Source organism: Embiotoca jacksoni, unplaced genomic scaffold (assembly GCF_022577435.1).
Source record: "Embiotoca jacksoni isolate LCO1_2020_lvr unplaced genomic scaffold, fEmbJac1.0.p SCAF_1, whole genome shotgun sequence".
Taxonomy (NCBI): Eukaryota; Metazoa; Chordata; class Actinopteri; family Embiotocidae; genus Embiotoca; species Embiotoca jacksoni.
The window spans coordinates 22,762,923-22,783,901 of record NW_027185229.1 but is presented as its reverse complement, the minus strand read 5'-3'; the positions used below and the strand labels follow the sequence as shown (position 1 = coordinate 22,783,901).

At 39.4% G+C, this 20,979-nt stretch overlaps 1 protein-coding gene across 1 annotated transcript; it reads right to left on the bottom strand.

The window, feature by feature from the left end:
* Positions 1 to 1,270: 1,270 nt before the first annotated feature.
* Positions 1,271 to 20,324, bottom strand: vapb (VAMP (vesicle-associated membrane protein)-associated protein B and C). The gene is made up of 6 exons (XM_069148087.1): positions 20,068 to 20,324; positions 14,742 to 14,894; positions 9,318 to 9,421; positions 6,354 to 6,434; positions 5,368 to 5,547; positions 1,271 to 3,997 (listed from the first exon to the last, which is right to left on the bottom strand). Exons 1-6 carry the CDS (start codon positions 20,123 to 20,125, stop codon positions 3,842 to 3,844), a joined length of 732 nt encoding a protein of 243 aa, XP_069004188.1. The 5' UTR covers positions 20,126 to 20,324; the 3' UTR covers positions 1,271 to 3,841.
* Positions 20,325 to 20,979: the final 655 nt, after the last annotated feature.

Genomic DNA, 20,979 nt, shown 5'->3' with positions numbered 1-20,979 from the left:
TGCAGACAGAAACACCGTCTGGTTGTTACTCATACAATAACTCTGGATGAATCACCAGGATTTTTATTTTACTCCAGCCACAACTGCATTAGTGGAAATCTAAGGGGTAATTAATTTCCTTGTTGATATATACTTTAACACTATGATCCCGCTGCAAATTGTGGGGCTGCCAAATCAAGCAAAGTGGTAGCAACAAGCCAGCATGACTGTGGATGTCAGTGGCAGCAGATCGGGCTGTGACGAGAATAGTAGTCACACAGCACATCTTCACAGCCAGAGTTCATCTTTTATTGTTGGGGAGTGTGCTGGCATTACATGCTTTAGTCAGTCTGGAAACAAGCTAATGCTATCGCAAATAAATCAATAGAGTCACATGCTCTTGCTTTAGTATATATACTCGCAAGCAACACAGAATTTTACCCATTTTTGACGCCGCTGACCGGCTGTGATGAGCCAAAATCATCGCTGAATATAGCAGAGGCTCAGTTTGAACCTCTCGTGCATTTGTATTAGCAGTACACTGCAGTCACAGAGGTAAATATCTGTTTCTCAGTATAAATACACACCGGTGTTTAAAAAAAAAAAAGACCAAAACTGACTGAAATGAAAATAAGATTCCCGATACGTTTTTTTCTGAAACCTCAGATTCTTTTTACTATCTGGATTAAAAATATATCTGTACAGTGAAAGATTTTTAGCCTGTTAATCCCAACAAAGATGTTAGCCAGAGGCTAGCTGGAGAGGAAAATGGTTTGCAGAGTCTTTGAGGATTCTGGAAATATCTTCAAAGGAGCAGTAAATGGTGCGAAACAACAAGAGTTCTCAAACATGACTTCACATTGGAGAAACAGATTCTTATAAGTGCTCGGACACAAACTGAAATGCCAACGTTTTTCTGGATTTACAGAAAATTCTCTGATTTTGCTTCATCAGTTATTTTTTTTTTTTTAAATGTCAGAATGTTACAGGAGTAGAAGGCTAAATCGGTTTTGTAATTGTAATATTTAAATAAAAAAAATATGTAAATGTATTTTCTATGTGCATTTCAGCCAGACTTATCTCTAGTTTCGCTCTCCAGCTTTGGCAGAAGAAACCGCCTTTACTCGAATTATTTTGAAGTATATTTCTTTATCATAATAGTTTGTTCAAATGAGCAAAATTTGCCGGCAATATTCGGCAGCAAAAAAAAAAAAAAGTACCATGTGATTATGTATTAGCGCACATTTTGTAGCCTGTGTGCATAACAGGAAAAAAACGTCACACAGTTAGGTATAGGGCTTTATTCATTTAATTTATTAAGATGCTACATAGTCCAACCAGGTTGGGTTGTTTTTATACACCAGAGAGACTACTTGACTAGGAATATTAATCTTCTTAGATAGACGTATTTATTTATTTATATACATACAAAACAGTTTCTTGACTGCTTACATTGATCACGGTGATGGTCAGAGACTCCAGGACAGGTCAGTGTAGTGTGTTTTACAACCAGGCCTGGATCGATTAGTATTTACATGTAATTATCTTTGTTTGATTAATCCTTCTTGGAGTACCAAATCGGTGGAGTTTGCGGTGTCGGGGGGGCAGCGGAAAAAGTCAAATTTTCAGTGACATAAATGAACATTCTGGTGTTTGGAAGTATCTTTGTTGTGTAAAATGTTCTGATTCTCCAACCAGGACACACTAAACAAGAACAATTTTCTGCAAGTACTATATGACCCAGGTCTGATAACCCAAAATGGGTTTAGCTCAGCTCTGCTCTGCCCTCCCTCGAAGGAGCAAGTCATCCTCAACCCAACAACTCTATAGAGATACAGTAGGAACACACGCTTATGTTTAGTTTCATCTCTCGCCCATCAGTCAGATCCACTTGTCTTCCACTCAACTCCAGGAAAAAAATGGAGGATTTTTGTCATTTTTCTTTCAGTTTTTTTTAGGGGAATGCACTCCTGCTTCTCTCTTAACTGTTCACACATTTTATGTGGACGCAGAGGGATAAAAATCTGACCAGCTGCTTCCTTTCTATCAAATAATGCAAAATAGAACGCCACCTTCCCTGCTTTTTACCCTCAGTATGCAAATTTGGAGATGAAACCGTTTTAGAATATGTTGTGTGTTTATTTTTGACGGTTCTGGAAACAGTACAATGTTATCATGTGGTCCCCCTCAAGGCTATATAGCTCGGCTGTATGCGTTCCCCCTTCACTTAAAAAAAAAAAACCCAACAAAAATAACAAAACAGCAGCATTTGTTTGCGGCAGGAAGATCAAAGAAGAGTAATTCTGAGCCTTAGTGCGTTAAGAATCAACACAACTTCAAATGCAGTGAGGTTATAACATTAATGAGAAACAGATAAATGCTTCACAAACACCCAAAAACTGAACACAGGCCTATAGCGGTGTGAAAAACAGAAGAAAAGCTCACCAGCAGAGGAGTGCTGGTACAGGCAGCTTAACACACACACACACACACACAGCTCATCTGACATACATTTGCCCCAAACAATACAGAATGTCAACAAATGCATGGCTCAGTAAGAAAAAATGACAGAACAAAAACAAAAAAAACGTGGTGCTGTTGATAACCATTCGCTGCACATGCACCCTCTGCCTATTTGTGGGTTCTCAATATATGTATGCATGCTTTATGTGTGTATGTGCGTGTGTGTGTGTGTGTATATAATAATATATATATATATACATATATATATATATATATATATATATATATATATATATATGTATATATATATACCTTCATCTTGGCCTGAGAATAACTTGCCCCAACAGGTCACAAGGCAAGGCTTTTGTCTGGATTTACACAACTGATCTAATCCTCATTTCAGATAGCTACATTATTCTTAAATGCTCCAACCCTAACAACAAAAAAATTACTTCAAATAAAATCTTAAAAATGGAACAAAACACAAAGGAGTACGGAAAAATAATCAGAAATGTAATTGTGCAAACCTACAGCCAAATGACATTATTATCACCGTTTAAAAAAAAAAGAAAAAAAGAAGTAATTAAATTAGATTGAAAAGTCCAGATGCAACACTCTGTGTGAATGCATGCAATCAAACATTCCCACTGTGACAACCGGGGATGTGGTGAACAGTGAGTGACAGGTGATGGGAATAAGGTAAAGTGAAAAACAAAAGGGCACAGAGGAAATAAAACCCCGACAGTATAGTGTTTCATACATGTTTCGAGGTTATTCTACAATCAAACACGAGCCGATTTTACAACCCTCTGATTGGAGGAGACAGTTTGATAGCCCTGTGTGTAACCCCGACTGTGTGGATCATCTCTCTGGTAAATCCCTTCCTTAAAGGAGGCTTCGCTGGAAGGAACACCTGGACACACTGTACAGTGGGGGCGATTACGAATTCAAATACGTTGGCTGTGGCCTCTGTCCTTTCGAAAAAGAAACAACAATACACTAAAAGGACATTCGTACAGTTGCAAACGGACTCGCCAGTGTTAGAAAATCCACTGATTCACTAGCATTAAATCATGTATCCAACAACCCCACGCACAGAACCAGTCGTCTGTGTCCATGAAACTTTGGGAAGAGGGCCAGCATGAGTATGTGATGATTACGTAGAGGCAAGACCTGTAACGGTAGGTTTTTTTCATTAGATGATGAGTCGGTTTTTTTTTTTTTATCTTTGTCTCATACATTACCTTTTGAAATTTTTTTTTTACATAAATGAGACTGAATCAAAACTAGTACCACCCCCCCACCCAGCAGATATGGCATTTCTCATCCAAAATCCCAGATCCCGTGTTTGTTTTCATCCCCCGAAAGCATGCTGCGGCCGACCGAACTGCGCTGCGCTCTATAAGACTAACTTGCCGACAATGACGCCCATCACGAAGAAGAGCATGATGAGAGCCACCGTGCGGGCGCTCAACCCTTCCTCTCTCTTCATGCCGACTGAGGCGTGCTGAGATGACATGACGTTACTCTTCTTCATCCGCAGGCCATCATCCTCCTGGGAGGGGAAGAAAAAAAAAAAAAAACAGGAGTGAGGAGGGTAAAAGAAATAAATGCGAAATGATGAAAGGAAGTTTGTGGGAAGAAGATGAGGGGAAGTGGTGGTGGGAGAGTGAAATAAAGAAAAGGAATTTGGAAACGAGAGAAAAAAAGAAATTAACTCAACAAGGGTTTGAGACACGGTCAGTTTGTCAATCAGTCAATAACATAGGATAGTATTTATTTATTAGCTCGAAGAAATAGGATCTGCTTAAATCTTCATCTGACCCGATCCCCACAGGAACGCAGAAGGCGCCAGGCTTTAACACACTTCATTTCCCAGCAGCGGGTGGGGGGGCTCTCTGTTAGTTTAATCTCAGCCGCAGGAGCAGCCAACAGTCGTTCTGCCTCTGGCAAGAACTTAAAGGGGTGGAGGTGGCGGTGTTTGAAGGGAAGGACCGCTCTTTGTTGGCCGTCTGTGGCGTGTGTGTGAGTGACTCATTTCCAACCAAACCTTTGCAAACCCAATTTTAAACCTTACTTCATTGATAGCTGTGATAGATGGCATACTCATTGATTTGCAAAATTGCCTTGCAAGCTTTGAATCCTGAGGTCTGCTGCTGATTATAGATGTGAGCTGTTGTACTTAGAAAACCTTAATCTTGAGTTACTGTCTTTCTTTAAAAAAAAAAAAAAAAAAAAAAAAATACAGAAAAGGGTGGAGAGCACCACTTTGTGTGACTCAACACTTCCACTTAAAAGATTATCTGGATTGTGAACGTCAATCAGTACAAAAATAATCAAGAAAGACAACAATCCGCAACAATCCTGATAATTGGTTGATTGAGACTTAAGTCTTGAACCAATAATGCAAAAAATGCTGGTTTTCGAGACAATATACTGTATATAAACACATTTTAATATGACACTCTGGGCTCCGGGAAAATGCAGTATAGAGTCCTTTTTGCCCGAGGACACTTTGAAAAGTGGAGCTGTGGATCAAACTGCCAACCCCGTGATTAGAGGACGACCCGGTCTAGCCCCTGAGCCACAGCCAAAATGATGTTTTTATGAAATATAATATTATGCTTTCGGGAAGACGAGCAGTGGCACTCATCATCGCACAGCAAAGGCCACATAGTTTATGAGTGAGGCAGTTGTTTAAATCATTCTTTAACCCTGATTAAATGATGTGATCCGTCAGGTTTGTATTGACCAGCTGGACTCACTGCCTCTGCTGACTGATTTCCTTGGGGAAACCCTGTGCACCCCATATTATCTGTGAGCCTGAGATTACTTAGGAAAGACCTGTGTCTTCACTGTCTTGGAAACAGAGCAAAATGAAACGCAGAAAAATGAACCGACTGGTCCTCGAGTCATCTTACTCACTCTGATCTGTTTGTTTTCTTCCCGTAGCCTCTGAGCCTCCATCTGCAGCATCTTACACTCCTCCATGATCTTCTTCACCTCCCCGTCATCGAGATTGGAGCTACTTGACTTCATAGTCAGCGTGGAGGACTCTGACTTCAGCAAGTTGGACGACATCATCTTGTTGGACTCCGTGTCATGCTGTAAGTGGGTTACAGAGGGACAAGTTAAAATGCAATAAGTTGATTGTTGCTGCTAAAATGTTTCCATGGTGATTCTGACTGATGACTTGGCTGGCACATGGGTACAACTTGTGTTTACATTTGGGATCTTGCACACTGTAGGCGTGCAGAAAAAACCCCCATAAGTGGATCAAGCTGGTTTCTATCAGTATTATCTTTGGTGCACAGTGTTGACTGGGAGCCATGCGTATGTTTTGCACTCCTCATAATGAACTGAAAACAACTACCGCGGGTCCTTTTTCCCTTCCAGTGTTCATGAAGCCAGAAGACTCGGCTCATACCATGACGAAATCATTTCTCTACAGCTGAGAGGAACCACAACAATAATAAACTAAAAGAGGAACGCTACAAATTTCACTGCGATGCCAGAGGTAAAAAAAAAAAAAAAAAAAAGGCAAGACAGAGGAGTAGGCAGGTGAAGCACAGGAGTAAAGAGGTGAGAAAGTGGAAAACAACAATAATAATAATCTCCCCCCTCTCCCCCCCCCCCACACACACACAAAACGGCCAAAGTAAACAAATATTGTACTGTTAAGAAAGAAGCAAGAAAGGACATTATTTTGTTATATTTGGCAAGAACCAGCAGCTTGATTGACAATAAATTACTTCCTGACTATTAAAAATACGTTGTTGCACACTGTTTAGGCAAAGTAAAAAGTAATGATAAGACGCAATGAGACCTATAATTCTGTTTGCTTGATACCACATCTGCGGAGACAAAGAAAAGTTCCAAGATAAGGCAAAGAGAAAAGCACGTCTGCTCACCGTTTTTTCGTTCTCCGCTGGCATCTCAAAAACACACCTCAGCTTAGAGTCCATCAGATCATCTGGTTTAGCCTCCCTCCACTAGATACACAACCAACCAAAAGAAAGAAAGCTTTTAATGCAACATGGTGTGAAGCATCCAAAACAACAGCAACATCTTTCTGGTGTGTCTGATAAAGCGTCTAAGGTGTTTGCTGCAGACCAGTACAACAATGAAATAGTATTAGAAACAAAAGGCACATAAATTATAATGGTCTGACATATAAAAGCAGGAGCAGCAGAGGGAGTGTAAAGATGTATCTGCTGATTAAAGTTTACAGGAGAACAAAAAGAGAAAAGAAAACAAGATGTCAATGTTTTGTCTTTTATTTCTAATTGGAGAAATTGAGTTATTTTTATTTCCCCCTTCTTTAGTCATTTTGTAACTCTATAAAAACATTTCAGACTTGGTTATGATGAAGACCTAAGTAAATAAATGATTTTGATATACAGTCTAGATATCTTTTACTTCAAAGAAATACTGGATGGATTTCAAAGAAAGAATAAATAACTCCAGAAATAGGTGAAACTTGTTGACACAGTGTCTAAGAGGATTAAAGTGGGAGTTTAAATATTAGGTTCATGAACTCTATGTCTCCAGGAAAAATAGCATTGTATTTATTAATTTAGCACCAATATGTCTTTTTATCTTTGAAAGAACCCAGATGAAGTCATTTCTATTTGATCAACTCATTTTTATGTGTTATTCCAATGATTCACCAATTCCTGTGCCTATTTTCCTGGTTTAGGAAAAGAATTAATTTGGGTTGAGTATGATAGTAAGTTTAGTTTTATGAACATGTATTAGATTCAGACGGGTAGTTTAATTCACGTTGGGCCTGATCTACTAAGGTCTCAAATAAAGGGTACAAAGTTGCATGTTTTTACCCAAATTTTGCACATTTATTTTGCACCCGTTTTGCGGGTGATTTACGAAGAGTAATTGCGTCTTTGATATCAGGTGCAAATCGCTCTATTTAAATGAGGTGTTTGCGCGTGTTAAAGTGATTCCAGCCGTTCTAACGGAACGACCGCAAAAGCAAAAGGAAATCTGATCCCATTGAAATGAATAAATACCCTTTAAATATAACAAGAACAAAACGCTATGTGGGAGATTATCAGCGAGGAAGATGGCAAGATATTAGGCGAAAAAACTGTTTATAATAAAACGTCGGCTAATAAAAGAGGAGGGACGGTGGATGAGACGCTTCTAACAAACACCGATCAGCAGGTCCAATTCTTTATTTGATGAGCAGGTGAATTAGTTTCATTCATTGCCTCGTGAGTGCTCGTGAACTTTATGAAGCTACCCGTGAATTCTGCAGGACACATTCAGGACCTGTGACAGCTCACCTGAATAACGGGACTGGGTGGAATATTCCTGCAGTCATACGCTGGGGCAATAAAATGCTGAGTCGTAAGAAGTTTATTAATTGCTGGTAGCCTATTTCGTGGCTCCTTGTTGTTGGCTGTCAATCATCATTCAGTTTATTAAATAACTCGGAAATGCCATCGCTGAACAGACGTTATGTCTGAATAATTTATTCCTCTGACATCACAAAAATGTTTCCACGGGTGTAAAACCACATTCTTCTCACCACAACAAGAGCTTCCGTCTCTCCAGATGTGCACATCTGATAAACAAATGCCTTTCAGTCGTACTAAAATAAACATCAAACACTTCTCCTATTTCTATTTTCAGGTTTAGTAAATATCATTGCAGGTGCTAAATGTATGTATTTGCATTTCCCCTCCCAGTATTTTGCACGTTCAAGCAGAAACACCCAATATTACATATGCATTCAGGCAAACACGCCAAATGGACAACGCGTGTTAAATTGCACATTTGAAAGACGCAATCTTCACTGCACGTCGTTAGTAGATCAGCTCGAACATTTGTTTGTGTGTTCTGAAGTTTGCACGTTTACACACGCAGACCTTTAGTAAATCAGGCCCTTTATGTTAATACCAGTCAGCCCTTTTTACAGTACATTTATTTAGAAATAATTGTTTTAGGTCATAATTATATATGCATGTTTTGTTTATCATAAATTGCTCACCTTAGTTGAATTCTTTTCCAGAACATTAGTGCTTATAAGACTCTCCAAGGGGTCAAACATACATTTGGCAATCCTCCTGCAGCTTCAAAACGGGTAGCAAAATCTTAATGTTGAAAATCCCTCAAACAAGCTGCTAATCCCGAATTAATGAGTTTAAATCTCATATACAATGGAGTAAAACTCATTTTGGAAAAAAAAAAAAAAAATTGGATAATAAGGTAAAAACAAGTTGTGTGACTATCACTCTCTTTTGTACTAATTTCTTTAATACTCATTCAGACAGAATGGACAGAAATTGGCCACCAGGAGGACTTCGGTCTCTCTGTGTTGCGCTCCTCTTACAGCCCCACCTCAAAAACCTGCTTTCAGGTCTAACCACTGTTACAGTCACAGTCTAGCACAGTAACCGTTTAGAGGTCAGGCTCGGCCTCAGAACAGCGTCTCCTTTGTGACGGTCGCTCAGGTGGACAGAGTACATCTTCATATGTGTCACTACATCACGCCAAATTCTCAAGATGTTTGCTGGCACGTTAATAATGATTTACTGTACACGTGTTGGCCTGTGATTGAGAAGCCGGCTCTTAGACCACACAGACTGTTGTGACTAAACTATACTGAGTGTCATTTTTTATTGTTGCGTGTCAGCTCTGCTACACAGGCTCGAATCCAGGCCGGGATAAACAGATCGACTGATTGTTTCCTTACAATGAAATCCAATTCAATTATTATCTGTGCGACTGAGGAAAGTGTTAATCATTGTGTGTGAGAGTATGAGAGACTGGGATGCATCTGTGCTCTAAGGCATCTTATGTACACAGAAAGACACACACTGACAATGATTTTACAAAACATGAGACACACTCACCACTCCCTCCATGTCGGTCATGTCAGGAGGTGCTAGCAGGGACTGGACCATGAACTTGTGTTTGCTCTTCTCGTTCGGATCATATTCAAACGGCTGCAACATAACTGAAATATAAAATAGGAGTCAATGTCAGCACTGGAGGGAAAATATTTATCGTCAAGAAAGATTTTCAGTGCTAAAAAAGCAAAGCAAAACTGTGATGTTCTGAAAGGATTGTTAAAATGGCTTATGACTTGGAGCTCCGAGGGCTCTTTGTGCCTATTTTTGGTGAAAATGTTTTAGGAAAAAAAACCTTCTTGGGAGGTGCAGCTCACATTTCACACATACATGTATAGGCAGCAAAGACAGGACATAATACATTTGATCTTACAAGACCTAATTTTGAAATGCAACCGGTACTGAAAACTTGATGTGGAAATTTAACTGCCACTGTTTTTTAAAGCACTGAAATATTTTCCATAAAAATAGTCTGTCTGAACCTGTGGTTGAATTTACCTCTTAAAAAGGAAAATCTGCATAAAATAGAGAAAGCACAAGCATAATTGGTGCCTGGATGGTTTGTTTTTCCTTTTGAACTTTGATTATTCCTCCTGAACTAAGATAATTATGATCATCTTGTTTTATTATAATACCCTCAGTTTTATTTCCCCATTTTTCAATCTTTATCGTCACGTTCCCTCCTCAGGTGAGTCTGGAAAACACATCAAACAAAGCATCTGCAGAAACAGCAGCAGACAGGTAGGAACACAGAACGATTTGTGGGCTCTGCAATAAAAAAAATGTGATGTCCCAAATACACTTACAAATGCCAACTATAAAATGCCTATTTCTTCTTTGTCAGCAACTTTCCATTTATTTCCCTTCCTCAACGTGTGTGTTCACTCCTTGGATTAAAGAGGAATTAGTGAGTATCAAATAGCCATGTATTTGTCAGACTGTAAACTAGGAACTTCACGTCTTCAAGGCCCAGGGCTTGTCCTCGCTGCTCGGAAAAAGATGATTTATTTCTATGTTCGTGTAGCCATGATGGTGAAATGCTGACAGATCTAGAAATACCCCAGGGGGTAATCTTTCTAACAGTTTCTTCCCAGTCTCTTTTTTCTTAATATTACGTATAGCTCTAACAAAAAGCAGGTGTGGAGTTGGAATACTGCTCTAACCCATCACCACATCAGTCCTCTTAGTCAGTGATGTGTTATTTGATGTCATTCCAATGACTGAAAAGGTATTTTAAGGCTGTAACAATGATTTATAATGATCACTTTCTTGTGTTCACGCAGGGGTCTGAAGGATGAAAACAGCTATTGATGGCTGATCTTTTCCTCCTGTGACTGCAGGTTTTAAATCAGAATGTAATCAAAAGACATGTTTTGATTTCGGTAGCTACTATATCTTCAATGCCTTGCACAATTCTTTGGTTTTCACTAAAAACAAACGGACTAATTTCAAAGCCGGTGCAGCTATCAGGATGGTTTTCATATATGGCACATGTCAATTCTCCCCAGAGTAGAAAACCTCAGAGATGTAGTGCACCATTACAGCAATCAGTGTAGTTCAATATCGCAAATCAGAAACAGACGGCATGAACAGATTGAGAACGTCCTGTTTCAGTCAGACCCAATTTGCGCAGCCATCTACCTTAGGTCCATGGGGACAATATCAGAAAATTGAGGAAGGAAAGCATGTAAGTTCTCTGAGCAACACTGCATAACATTAAAAGGCCCTGAGCCAAAGCTTGAGATGGAAAAAGCACAGCAAACATATGGAGGGGAAAAAGTGATTGAAATCATTTTTGATCTACAGCCTTTAAACACACCTTTACAAAAGAGCTACTTCTGCTAATGGCATGATTTAGTAGTCTTACATCACGCTGGGCAATTCTTTATAAAACTCTCAGAGGCTAATTGTAGTCAACACGGTCAAGCAGGATGGTAATTGCCTGCCTGTTTGTCGATGATGAATGGAACCATTAGAGGGGTGAGGAGGGAGGTAAAAAAAACTTTCCTTTCCTTTCACTAATTAATTGTGTCCCGTGAGAAAAGATGCTCACAACAGAAATAACAGTAACTGTTTCCTCTTGAAGTGCTTACAGAGATCGACACATGGCTTCTGTAGAAAAAGTATTATTATACGGGCTGTGGAGGTTTATCTATAGCAGGATTTACGTTAAGCTGCTAAAAACACATTTGTTTTATCATCAATTCCTAGAGCCCAGGGTGGTGACTACGAATGCCTTGTTTTATCCAATCAACAGTCAAGTTGATTTATTCCACCTACAACTATATAAAAACAGCAGAAAACCAGCAAATCATGACATTGATAATCAAGAATGTTGTGGTTCAATTTTGCATTATCTCTCAGCTTTATTATATTCGCAGCTAAATCCAAGACAAAACCATGGCATCTCAATAAAGAAAAAATAACCAGCCAAATAATGTGCCTTGCTTTTCCATTTTCCAAGTATTATGTCAGTCAGTTTCAGTAAAAGTATAAAAGTTAAAGACTTCCCTGAACCATTCGAAGTGGATTCTCTGCAGAATGTAACAGAAAACAAAAGCTGTGTTTGACAGACAAACAGATATTGTGCCAGAAAGCCAAATATAACGTCTCAATTTAATAACCAAAGCACTGCACCGATCAAGAAATGCTGAACAAGATACCAGGCGAATTCAACAACCGTACGGCACCACGTAACATGAAACGAGGTGATATGACACGCGATACCACAAGTCTCTTTGCTACACCCCTATCTATAACAGCAACCGTCACACCCACTCAGAGCAGCCTGATACGTAATAGGGTGCTCCCTGGCCACTTTTTTTCACTATTACTCAACACAAAACCCTGGTCAAAGATCAGCAAACCAACTGAGACAATACAGTGTAGCGTGGGAGCGAGAGGGAGAGTGAAGCCACGCCCACTTATGGAGATACAAGCCTCGAGGGAAAATTCACCAGGACGTAAGAGCAAACTCCAATAAAACGTATTCATATTCAGACTTCTCAGGGTAGCAGGTTCTCACACTCCTGCTTGTGCTCTCGTCTGTCTTCTTTGATATGATTCAAAAGAAAGAAAGTACTGGCAAAAGTTCACCAGACCTATTTCAGGGTGAGACATAACTCACAAGTCAACAGCACTTCAATCCACTACACATTTAAAAGGAATCGGCAACCACTTACAGGTCGAGTTTTGCTATAAGAATCTCATTGGTGGGTAGAAAAATAACTGTGGTTTATGAATATGACAAAATATGCTAATGTGTGGCTTTTGAGCAGAAACGGTGCATGAATATGGACTCTGATGTCAGTTAAGACAGGAGACTCGGTTTCTTTTACACAGGGGATGAGTGTGAGGACAAGCTAATGAAGAAGGTCCAAGCTTGTTATATTGTTTTTTTTTTGCAGGAAGATATTCTGCTCTCTGCCCTTCCTGGTATGTTCACATGACCAAACTATGCCAGACAAACTTCTGACATATTCCCACAATAAGCTCAGTATTTGTGGACACAAGGATTTTTGAAACATTCTGCCACATATTTTTCCACTGGATGCTGCTACATAACACCAAATCAAGCTCAGCAACATTCCTGTGGTCACAGCTACATTCAAAATATACAGTTACAGCAGAGTTGAGCTTCAAAAGCACTGCGTGTATCCTCTGCTAAGCCAGCAAATGACACATCATGGGTTCGTAGGTATCCAGTGGCAGACGGTTCTCTCTCGCCCCGATGCCCGTGGACGTCTGTTCTGCTTTTGTGTCGCTTTGTTCGAAATTAGAGAACAGAAATTGGAGCCGATTGCAACATGTAACAGATCCGATACGATCTTTCTAGACAGGCGCTGTTCTGTCGATGGGTGATGCCGACGAAACATACTTTGGTCTTAACATCGCAATACCGATGTTGTTGTGTTATTTTGGGAAAGTCCAGTTGTGCTTGCAGAATATCTTTATGCGAGAATGTTTTTTTTATTAGTAACGCTCAAGAAAACAGAGATAGTATTGAGGATGGCAAGGTGTGACAGTGACTCAGCAACAGGTAGTGGAGTGGTACACTTTTATTTCATCTTTTGACAGATTAAGAGTATTTAAAAAAAAAAAAAAAAAAAAAAAAAAAGAAGAGTAAAGTTCTGTATCTTTACATTACGTTAGGATTCTACTGGAAAAAGCCACGTAAAAGATGTCTGGATTAGTGTCTGCATTGTGTACAACAATGTTGTGATAGTATTTTAGTATAGTTCACTGAATGATTCAAATGACTTCAGCATTAAGTGGTTTTGCGTGCAAAATCGAAAAGGAGTGGAAACCGCGCTGGCACAAACCAGCACTGGGTTGTTCTGGTTGGGAGTGCAGCCAGCAATTAAGATGTAAAACTAACAGGGGAGTGATGAGATAATAGTGCTCTACACACCAAAAAATAAATAAGATCATCAATGCGACTTTACCTTCGGTGTGTAGGACCTCCTCATCACAATAACTTATACTCAAGTTAAAAAGCCGCATTTCCTGCGTTACAAGATACCACAACTCATTGTTATCTTGTTAAATATAATGCTTTGATAATACTACGAAAGCTTGAGTACTTCCTAAAGACAACAACAGAAAGTGGTTACAGAGCAGGCGGATACATTTTGCAATGGGACTACACTCTCAGAATAGCGATCTCATTTTGAGACTCAAATCTGTGACTCCTCTCAACCTAATAAAGGTGATAAATGATGTCAACTGACAGAATGGACTCAGTTGGTTGGTCGCCTGCTGCTGACTCCCGGCACCAGTCACACAGTTTTTTTGCACTTGTTGACACCAGATAGAGCAGTTTGTAAAATGAGTACGTGGCTGTAAATGGCAGAGGTGGCATGGTGTGGAAACATTAGCTGTACCTGTCTCCCTCAAACCGCATGACTAGGAAGGAGTGAGGCCAACCGAAGAGGGACTGTGCCGCGGGAACGAGGAGAGGCTTTGCAAAGGGAGACGACACGTATGTTCAAAAAAGTTTTACGATGCTACAAGAATAACAGTTTACCTTCCTCACATACCGTATACTTCTTTTGTTTAAATAAAGATACAAGAACATAGTCATAGATATTCAGATATTTATTCTCACAAATCACTGATTTAGTGACTATTGCAATTAATGAATAGTATATTTATCATAGTCTATATCTTCTCAGCCATAACAACAAATATCGATCACAACCTATTAGAAAGGAATACAGTGATACATCAAAGTCCTCAATATTTGTGAAGCTGTAAAGAATTTATTAAGTATTTAATGCTATAAAATATAAAAAGATAAATGACCTTAGATGTCAAATTAATTTTCAGGTGGTTGACAGCGGTTGCTACCGTCAGTACGTAAGTAATAATAAAGTACCTGGCAGGCAACTTTTAATGGCCCCAACTAACTATTTCCTCGGTCCTTACCTGAGACGTTGATTGAGGTGCCTGCATCAATGATCCCACTGTTTGGCCGCACGCAGTATCGGCGCGGCGCTGTCGTCTTCACCTTAAAACAGACATTCCTGTCTGTCGGGTTGGAGAGTTTTAGATTTGTGGTGACCACGTCTGAGAATGGACCTGCGAAGAAGATTAACACAACAGAAACTTGGTCAGTTCAGAAAAACGTCTTTTTGTTCGTAGGCAATCTTAATTTCGGTAGTTGTTAAACGACTGTTGAGGCAATGAATACAAAAACTAAACAACACAAGTCACCTTAAATGGCAACAAAACAGTTACACCAACTAAAATCCATTTTACTTTTGATGTTTGATGCCAAAGACACTACGATAAGTTATATATACTATAAGTTATCTCACACACCACGGACATACACTTCTACATGACATACTTCACTTAGATTGTTCGAATGCCAAATGGCATGAACCGAGACTGTAGCAGAATAACACCGTGACTGGCACACAAACTCAAACAAGCCGAGATGTATGCAGTGAGAAAGTCACGTATAAATCAAAATAAATGGGTCAACTGATCGAGATACATTAAAATGCAAATCCATCATATGCTGTTTCAAAGAAAGCACCAGTTTGTGGTTAAATACCGATTAAAAAGAGCAGAAAAAGGGCACACAGCTCTTTATGTAGAATCAAAAGAAAATACTAATATTTAAACATCATGTACACGAACATGTCAAGGAAGAAGGAAGTACATACAAAGCAGAAGCAAGGTATTTTGACCTTTTTTAAACAGAGAGAATATTAAAATAAATTAGCTTACTGAATATGAGTGGGTAAAGCCTATTAAAATATGTAACATATATGTAAACACAATTAAATGTGGTCTATCAAAATTGAACTGGCTTTTGTGACTTTATTTATACAGTAATAAATATCAACTACCGTTCATCCACATACTTTCTGTATTTGACCTGACATTTGGAAAAACAGGGTTTTACTGCCAATTCAACTGATGCAAGCTTTGAATGTTTGACTGACAGCTGTCCTTAAGATAAATAAGCCAAGTCTGCTATTCATAGTTATTCATCCTAAAACCCAAAACATTGTGTCTCAGTAACACAGAGACTTTTTCTTCTAACATGACTCTCTAGATTGACGTCGACAACTGACTTCTACACTGTCCTCTTGATTAAGAAAAACAATTATATCAATTTATGAAACCTTTTAAGAGTAAACAATGTGTGCATCACAGAGTAGCTGGTGCAGTTTGGCTTCAGCTAATTACAGCTATTATTGCAGATGCAGGGCACATCTCTGAAGCTCTTACAAGGCCAGCTGCATTAAGCTCCACAGATTTGTCAATATTGCAAAAAACCTCCAGGACATAACCCCAACAAAACAACACTGTGCCAAATCTACAAAGTAAACAAAGGCAAAGTCAAACAGGCTTAAGAAACAGTAACAGCGTATTCAGTCCAAATATCAGGCGAACAGTTAATGGGTTGACAATCAATCAGTCCTGTAATCTTTGTAATTAATCAATTTAGCAGTGAAGTACATCCATCCACACATATCTCCATGTCGGGGTAGGTTTTAGGGTCACTTTTCTGGCTCTGGCACTCGATGTCTTGACCCCACCCCAATCATGGGAAACAGAGGGGCTATCAATGAGCACAGCAACAGACCTATTGAATCACTGCATAAAATACGAGCTATGTGCAGCAACTCTCAGCTGCAGAGGCACCAGATACTCATAAGTTACTGCCCTCACATGAAATATCCTTCACAGGAGCAAGCAGCATTTCAGTCTTTGATTCATCCTGAAATGATAAATGAAGCAAATACATTTCCACTTCGGTGTTAGGTTTTCTTTTTACTGTGCTGGTAATGACATTAACAGATAAGTGAAATCTGCTGCATGTTTAAGCTCTTGCATGAATACAGTATTACAAATGTCCTGTTATAAATGTAATAAAGCTAATGCATTGACCCTGAAAGTCCAGAGTCTAATGAGACTTCTTTGATGTTATCAGCACATTACACATATTATAGGGTGCACAGCAGCACAGAATTCACCCCGCTGAACAAAAATCCTTTTCTGTATAGCATTCGTGCCACCTGACAACACAACAGTAATTTCTTTATTCCTGTTATTTCTGGAAAAGGTTTCTTCAGAGACAAGACACTCCAGAAACTGTACTAAGGTCTAACTGGCAAGCGTTAGTCACTCTTGTGTTTTTACAGGACCTCTAGTAAGAGCAGAGCGAATTCATAGTTAAGTGAGGGGCAATGACGAATGAATGTATGACTTCCCAAACCAGAGGATACCGTGCCAATACCGCACACTGTACAGTCAGACTTACGGAAACCAATTTTACTTTTGGAACTTTACAGTATTGTTCAAATCCATTCAAAAATAAATTTATTTTTTTTTTTATTTTTTTTTTTAACATCCGGTATATGAGGTTCAGGTTAAAAATGTCTTTGTAGACTATGTTTTCTGTCAAATTGCTGTCATAAAACTTGTTAATAACAAACACAATAGTTATTGACCAGATAATATTTTAGGAGACAATCTACATTGGCTGACTTGGGTTTTGATGGTCTGGTGATATTTTTTTAAGCTGTAGTGGGGTTGAACACATAAAGGGACAACCCATGACTTGTTAAGTGCTGACTGTGAGACCAGCATTTGCTGACCAACTTCCGGTTAACTTGTGAGCTTACTCTACAATAACAAACCCAACAGATCAGCCCCATTTTCTTGTGAAGTGTAGCTTTCTAATGAAACAACAAATTATCTGAGCAGCTATAATGGTGAGGATAAAGTTTGCAGTTGAGAGAAGCCCACTCACTCGGCATGAAAACATGAAGCTATTTCAGAATTAGCACATACACCAGATTCAAGATAAAGTTTCAGCTCAGCAAACATCCAGAGCAACTGACACTTCCCTTCCCTGTTGAGCAAAGACAGAGAGGAAATTCAGACCCTCAGAAGCTTGGCTTGACATCTGAAGGCTTTTAATGAAAGGGACTCACGCCACTGACTACTGTACACCTGATCTACTACTTCCTGAAAGTTTCTCAGCGTAGCGTCCAACTCACGAAAACCACAAATGGCAGTAAAAAACTATTACAAGAATCTGATATTTGAATCTGTCGACTTTACAAAGTTGGATTTTATGTGAAGCAGATAAAGAGAGGGGAGTTTATGGTAAAGGCTTATTAATTATAACCTTTGATTAAGATATAAACTAATACCAATAAAGAAGTCCAGTCCACAGATGGTCTGAGTCACGGCCAAGTTGCTACAAACAGAACGACTCTCTATTTCCTGAGGTTTCACACCGCATGCCTACATTTTACTCGGCCATTAGTACGGACTTGTGGTATTGAATAGTATACGAAGACATAGTTCCTTCTGGCTGTCTGATTAACAATGAAACATCAACATGTTTTATGTACATGGCTATGCAGAATATTTAGGTTTGGGTTATTATCCATATAGTCATAAATAACTATCTTCATATAGATTATTCCCCTGTGCCATGGTTGTCCACAAGTTTAGGTAAAATTTATAAATAAGCTACACTGCACTGACAACCCTTTATTTTGATGAACACAATTGTTTTTCAGTCCTTTACATAAACTTTAATGGTGCTGTAAAGAGTCACAAGTAAACCAAAGGAATATTAATGGGTAATATTAATCTGAAAGTAGGACCAACAAGTGCAGTATTTAGTTGTGTTTGTTTTAATAACAATTGCTGGATTTTACAGCCTTCAGCAATGTGTCCACTCGAAAGAATTTTACCAATTTTAAAAATGTAAAATATATTGCTGGACAATTTATTACATTATTCGTGTCTTTAATAAGAAAATATTGACCTGACACTGAGCACTTGAGAGCCAGAAATGGCAGGGAAGCTAGACAAGTAAAGATAATCGAACACATTCCCCACTTTGGTCCTTATTATGCCAGCTTTATTATTTAACAATCACTGGTTGTACAACCCTTACTGATGGTAAAACCAAGCCTTAAAGATGTATTATCTGAACAAACTTTATCTTATCGCCTTTTGTAAAGTGGAAAGAGTACAAGTGTAATACTAAAAGAAAAAATAACAGTGGAGGAGGGCAATATTGGGGCCTGATTCAGGTCCGTTTTGTCCATTATTTCCAAATGTCAGTTCCCATACTATATATATAATTATTTTTTAATGCAAATAACAAGCGTGCAGTTTAAAAAAATGTTTACATGCTACTGCAATGTAATTACAGTGAATGACACACGTAAGAGAGATAACGGCTTACCTGCACATTTTAATGCACAGATGATGTTACTTAAAACAGACAAAACTATAACCTGCTCATTTTCTCAGTCAATCTATTTATTTATTTATTTATTTATTTATTTTTTTTGGGGGGGGGGTTCTTTGAGCTTCACAAAACTAAACACCAATGAACTCAATGTATTTGGGAGATCTACAGGTTGGTTACAACCATCACTCCAGATCAGAGTCGACGTTTGACTGACCTTTAAACAACTAAAAACGGTGAAATATTCGTTAGTTTCATAGTCCTGCATAGAAGGTGCAATTATTTTTAAAACCTGTGGTGGGAGTTTTGTAATCGTTTGCAAGAAAGGGTTCAACAGGAACATGTTGTGTGTTTATGTAACATTATTTTGGGCCTAAAGCAAACGTGACAACTGTACCGAGCTGTCTATTAAGGATTATAAAAGCCCAAACGATAAGGATAAGAGGGCATATCAGACCAGCAGCCAAACGTATATTAAGCAGCAGAAGTTGCCCGGCTATTCTGTGAGCTGACCAAGTTATTAAATGACAGCTGGCCGGCCAACACAAGCGAGACAACCAATCAGAGAGCGAAGCTAATGTTAGCTAGTCAGACATGCTCGGGATGTTGCAGTTTTTTTTGTGTGTGTGTGTGTGTGCGATGAAAGGGGTTATAAATTAAGAAGGTTATACACGTTACCGCTTATTTAAAGCGATTGGTATTTTCAAGTGGATCTGCGTTTCGTGCCCTTCGTAGTGTCGTAAACCGCTTTAGATCCCGTTTCTGCAGAAGAACCGGCTAAAGCCCGCGGCTAGCTTAGCCACTGGAAGCTAATCCAGCCGAGCTGTCATTTTGACGCCGCCGTCCTTTTCCAACAACAGACGTGGTCTTTTTCAAACGAAAAGGTTTTATCGTCCAAACGTGTGGCACAGGTACACACCGGCTTACTAACGGTGCCGGTAGAGACAGCTCTCTCTCCCCCCTCTCCCTCCCTCCCTCCTCCTCCCGTCCACAGCCGGGGCCCTCCCCTCTTCTTACCTCGGAATTTCATTTCGTGCTGAGGCTCCAAGAGCAGAACCTGTTCCGGCCTGGCCATGTCCCAACAGCTGGAGCGGGGTTATCGCGCTGCAACCAGTTTCCTGTCGGTTACCTCCGTGTTAGGAATAAGCGGTAGTTGTTTTTTTTTTGTTTTTTATATATATATATATATATATATATATATATATATATATATTTCCCCCCGTCCCCCTGGTCACTAGTGCTACTCGAGCTACTCACTGCTGTTGTGATGCAGCAGGAAGGGAGTGAGAGACAGCCCGGTGACGTCACTGCCCCTGCAAAGCCACCCGGAGGGGAGGGGGTGAGGGGGAGGAGGAGGAGGGAGGGGGGGGGTGCGATGGGTGATGCCGGGGTGCACCCAGGGCTTTGGGAGGGAGGGGAGGGGGGGGGGGGGCTGCCATCTCTGTGTTTGGGAAACCTGAACCTACTTGGAAAGGACGTGGCTAAAACATACAGTTTCTCATTTCAGCACAAAGAGTTCGACATCTAAGTTTACATCCTGTCAACCCTCAGAGCGGGAGGGGTGCTCAGACCCATCACCACAAGTTTAAATATTCTGCAGCATGTCCACTTTCTAGTCTGTTATTATTATTATTAAACTTCAGAGAAAATTAGGGCAATTAAAAACATACTAAAACTGGTCTCTTGCGTTAATAATATGTCAGACAAATGTGGAGTGGAAAGTATATAGAAACAGTAACAAGTAAGACATTATAAAACACTTGTGAAAGCAGCCCAGTGATAAATTGATGTAATTGAAACCCTGGTGATTTGGGGTACTTTTAATTAATTTAATAAATCAATGTACCTGTCAGGTAAAAAAAAAAAAAAAAAAAAAAAAAAAAAACTACAAAAATGTTGAGCACAGATACGATGTATAAATACTTAGTT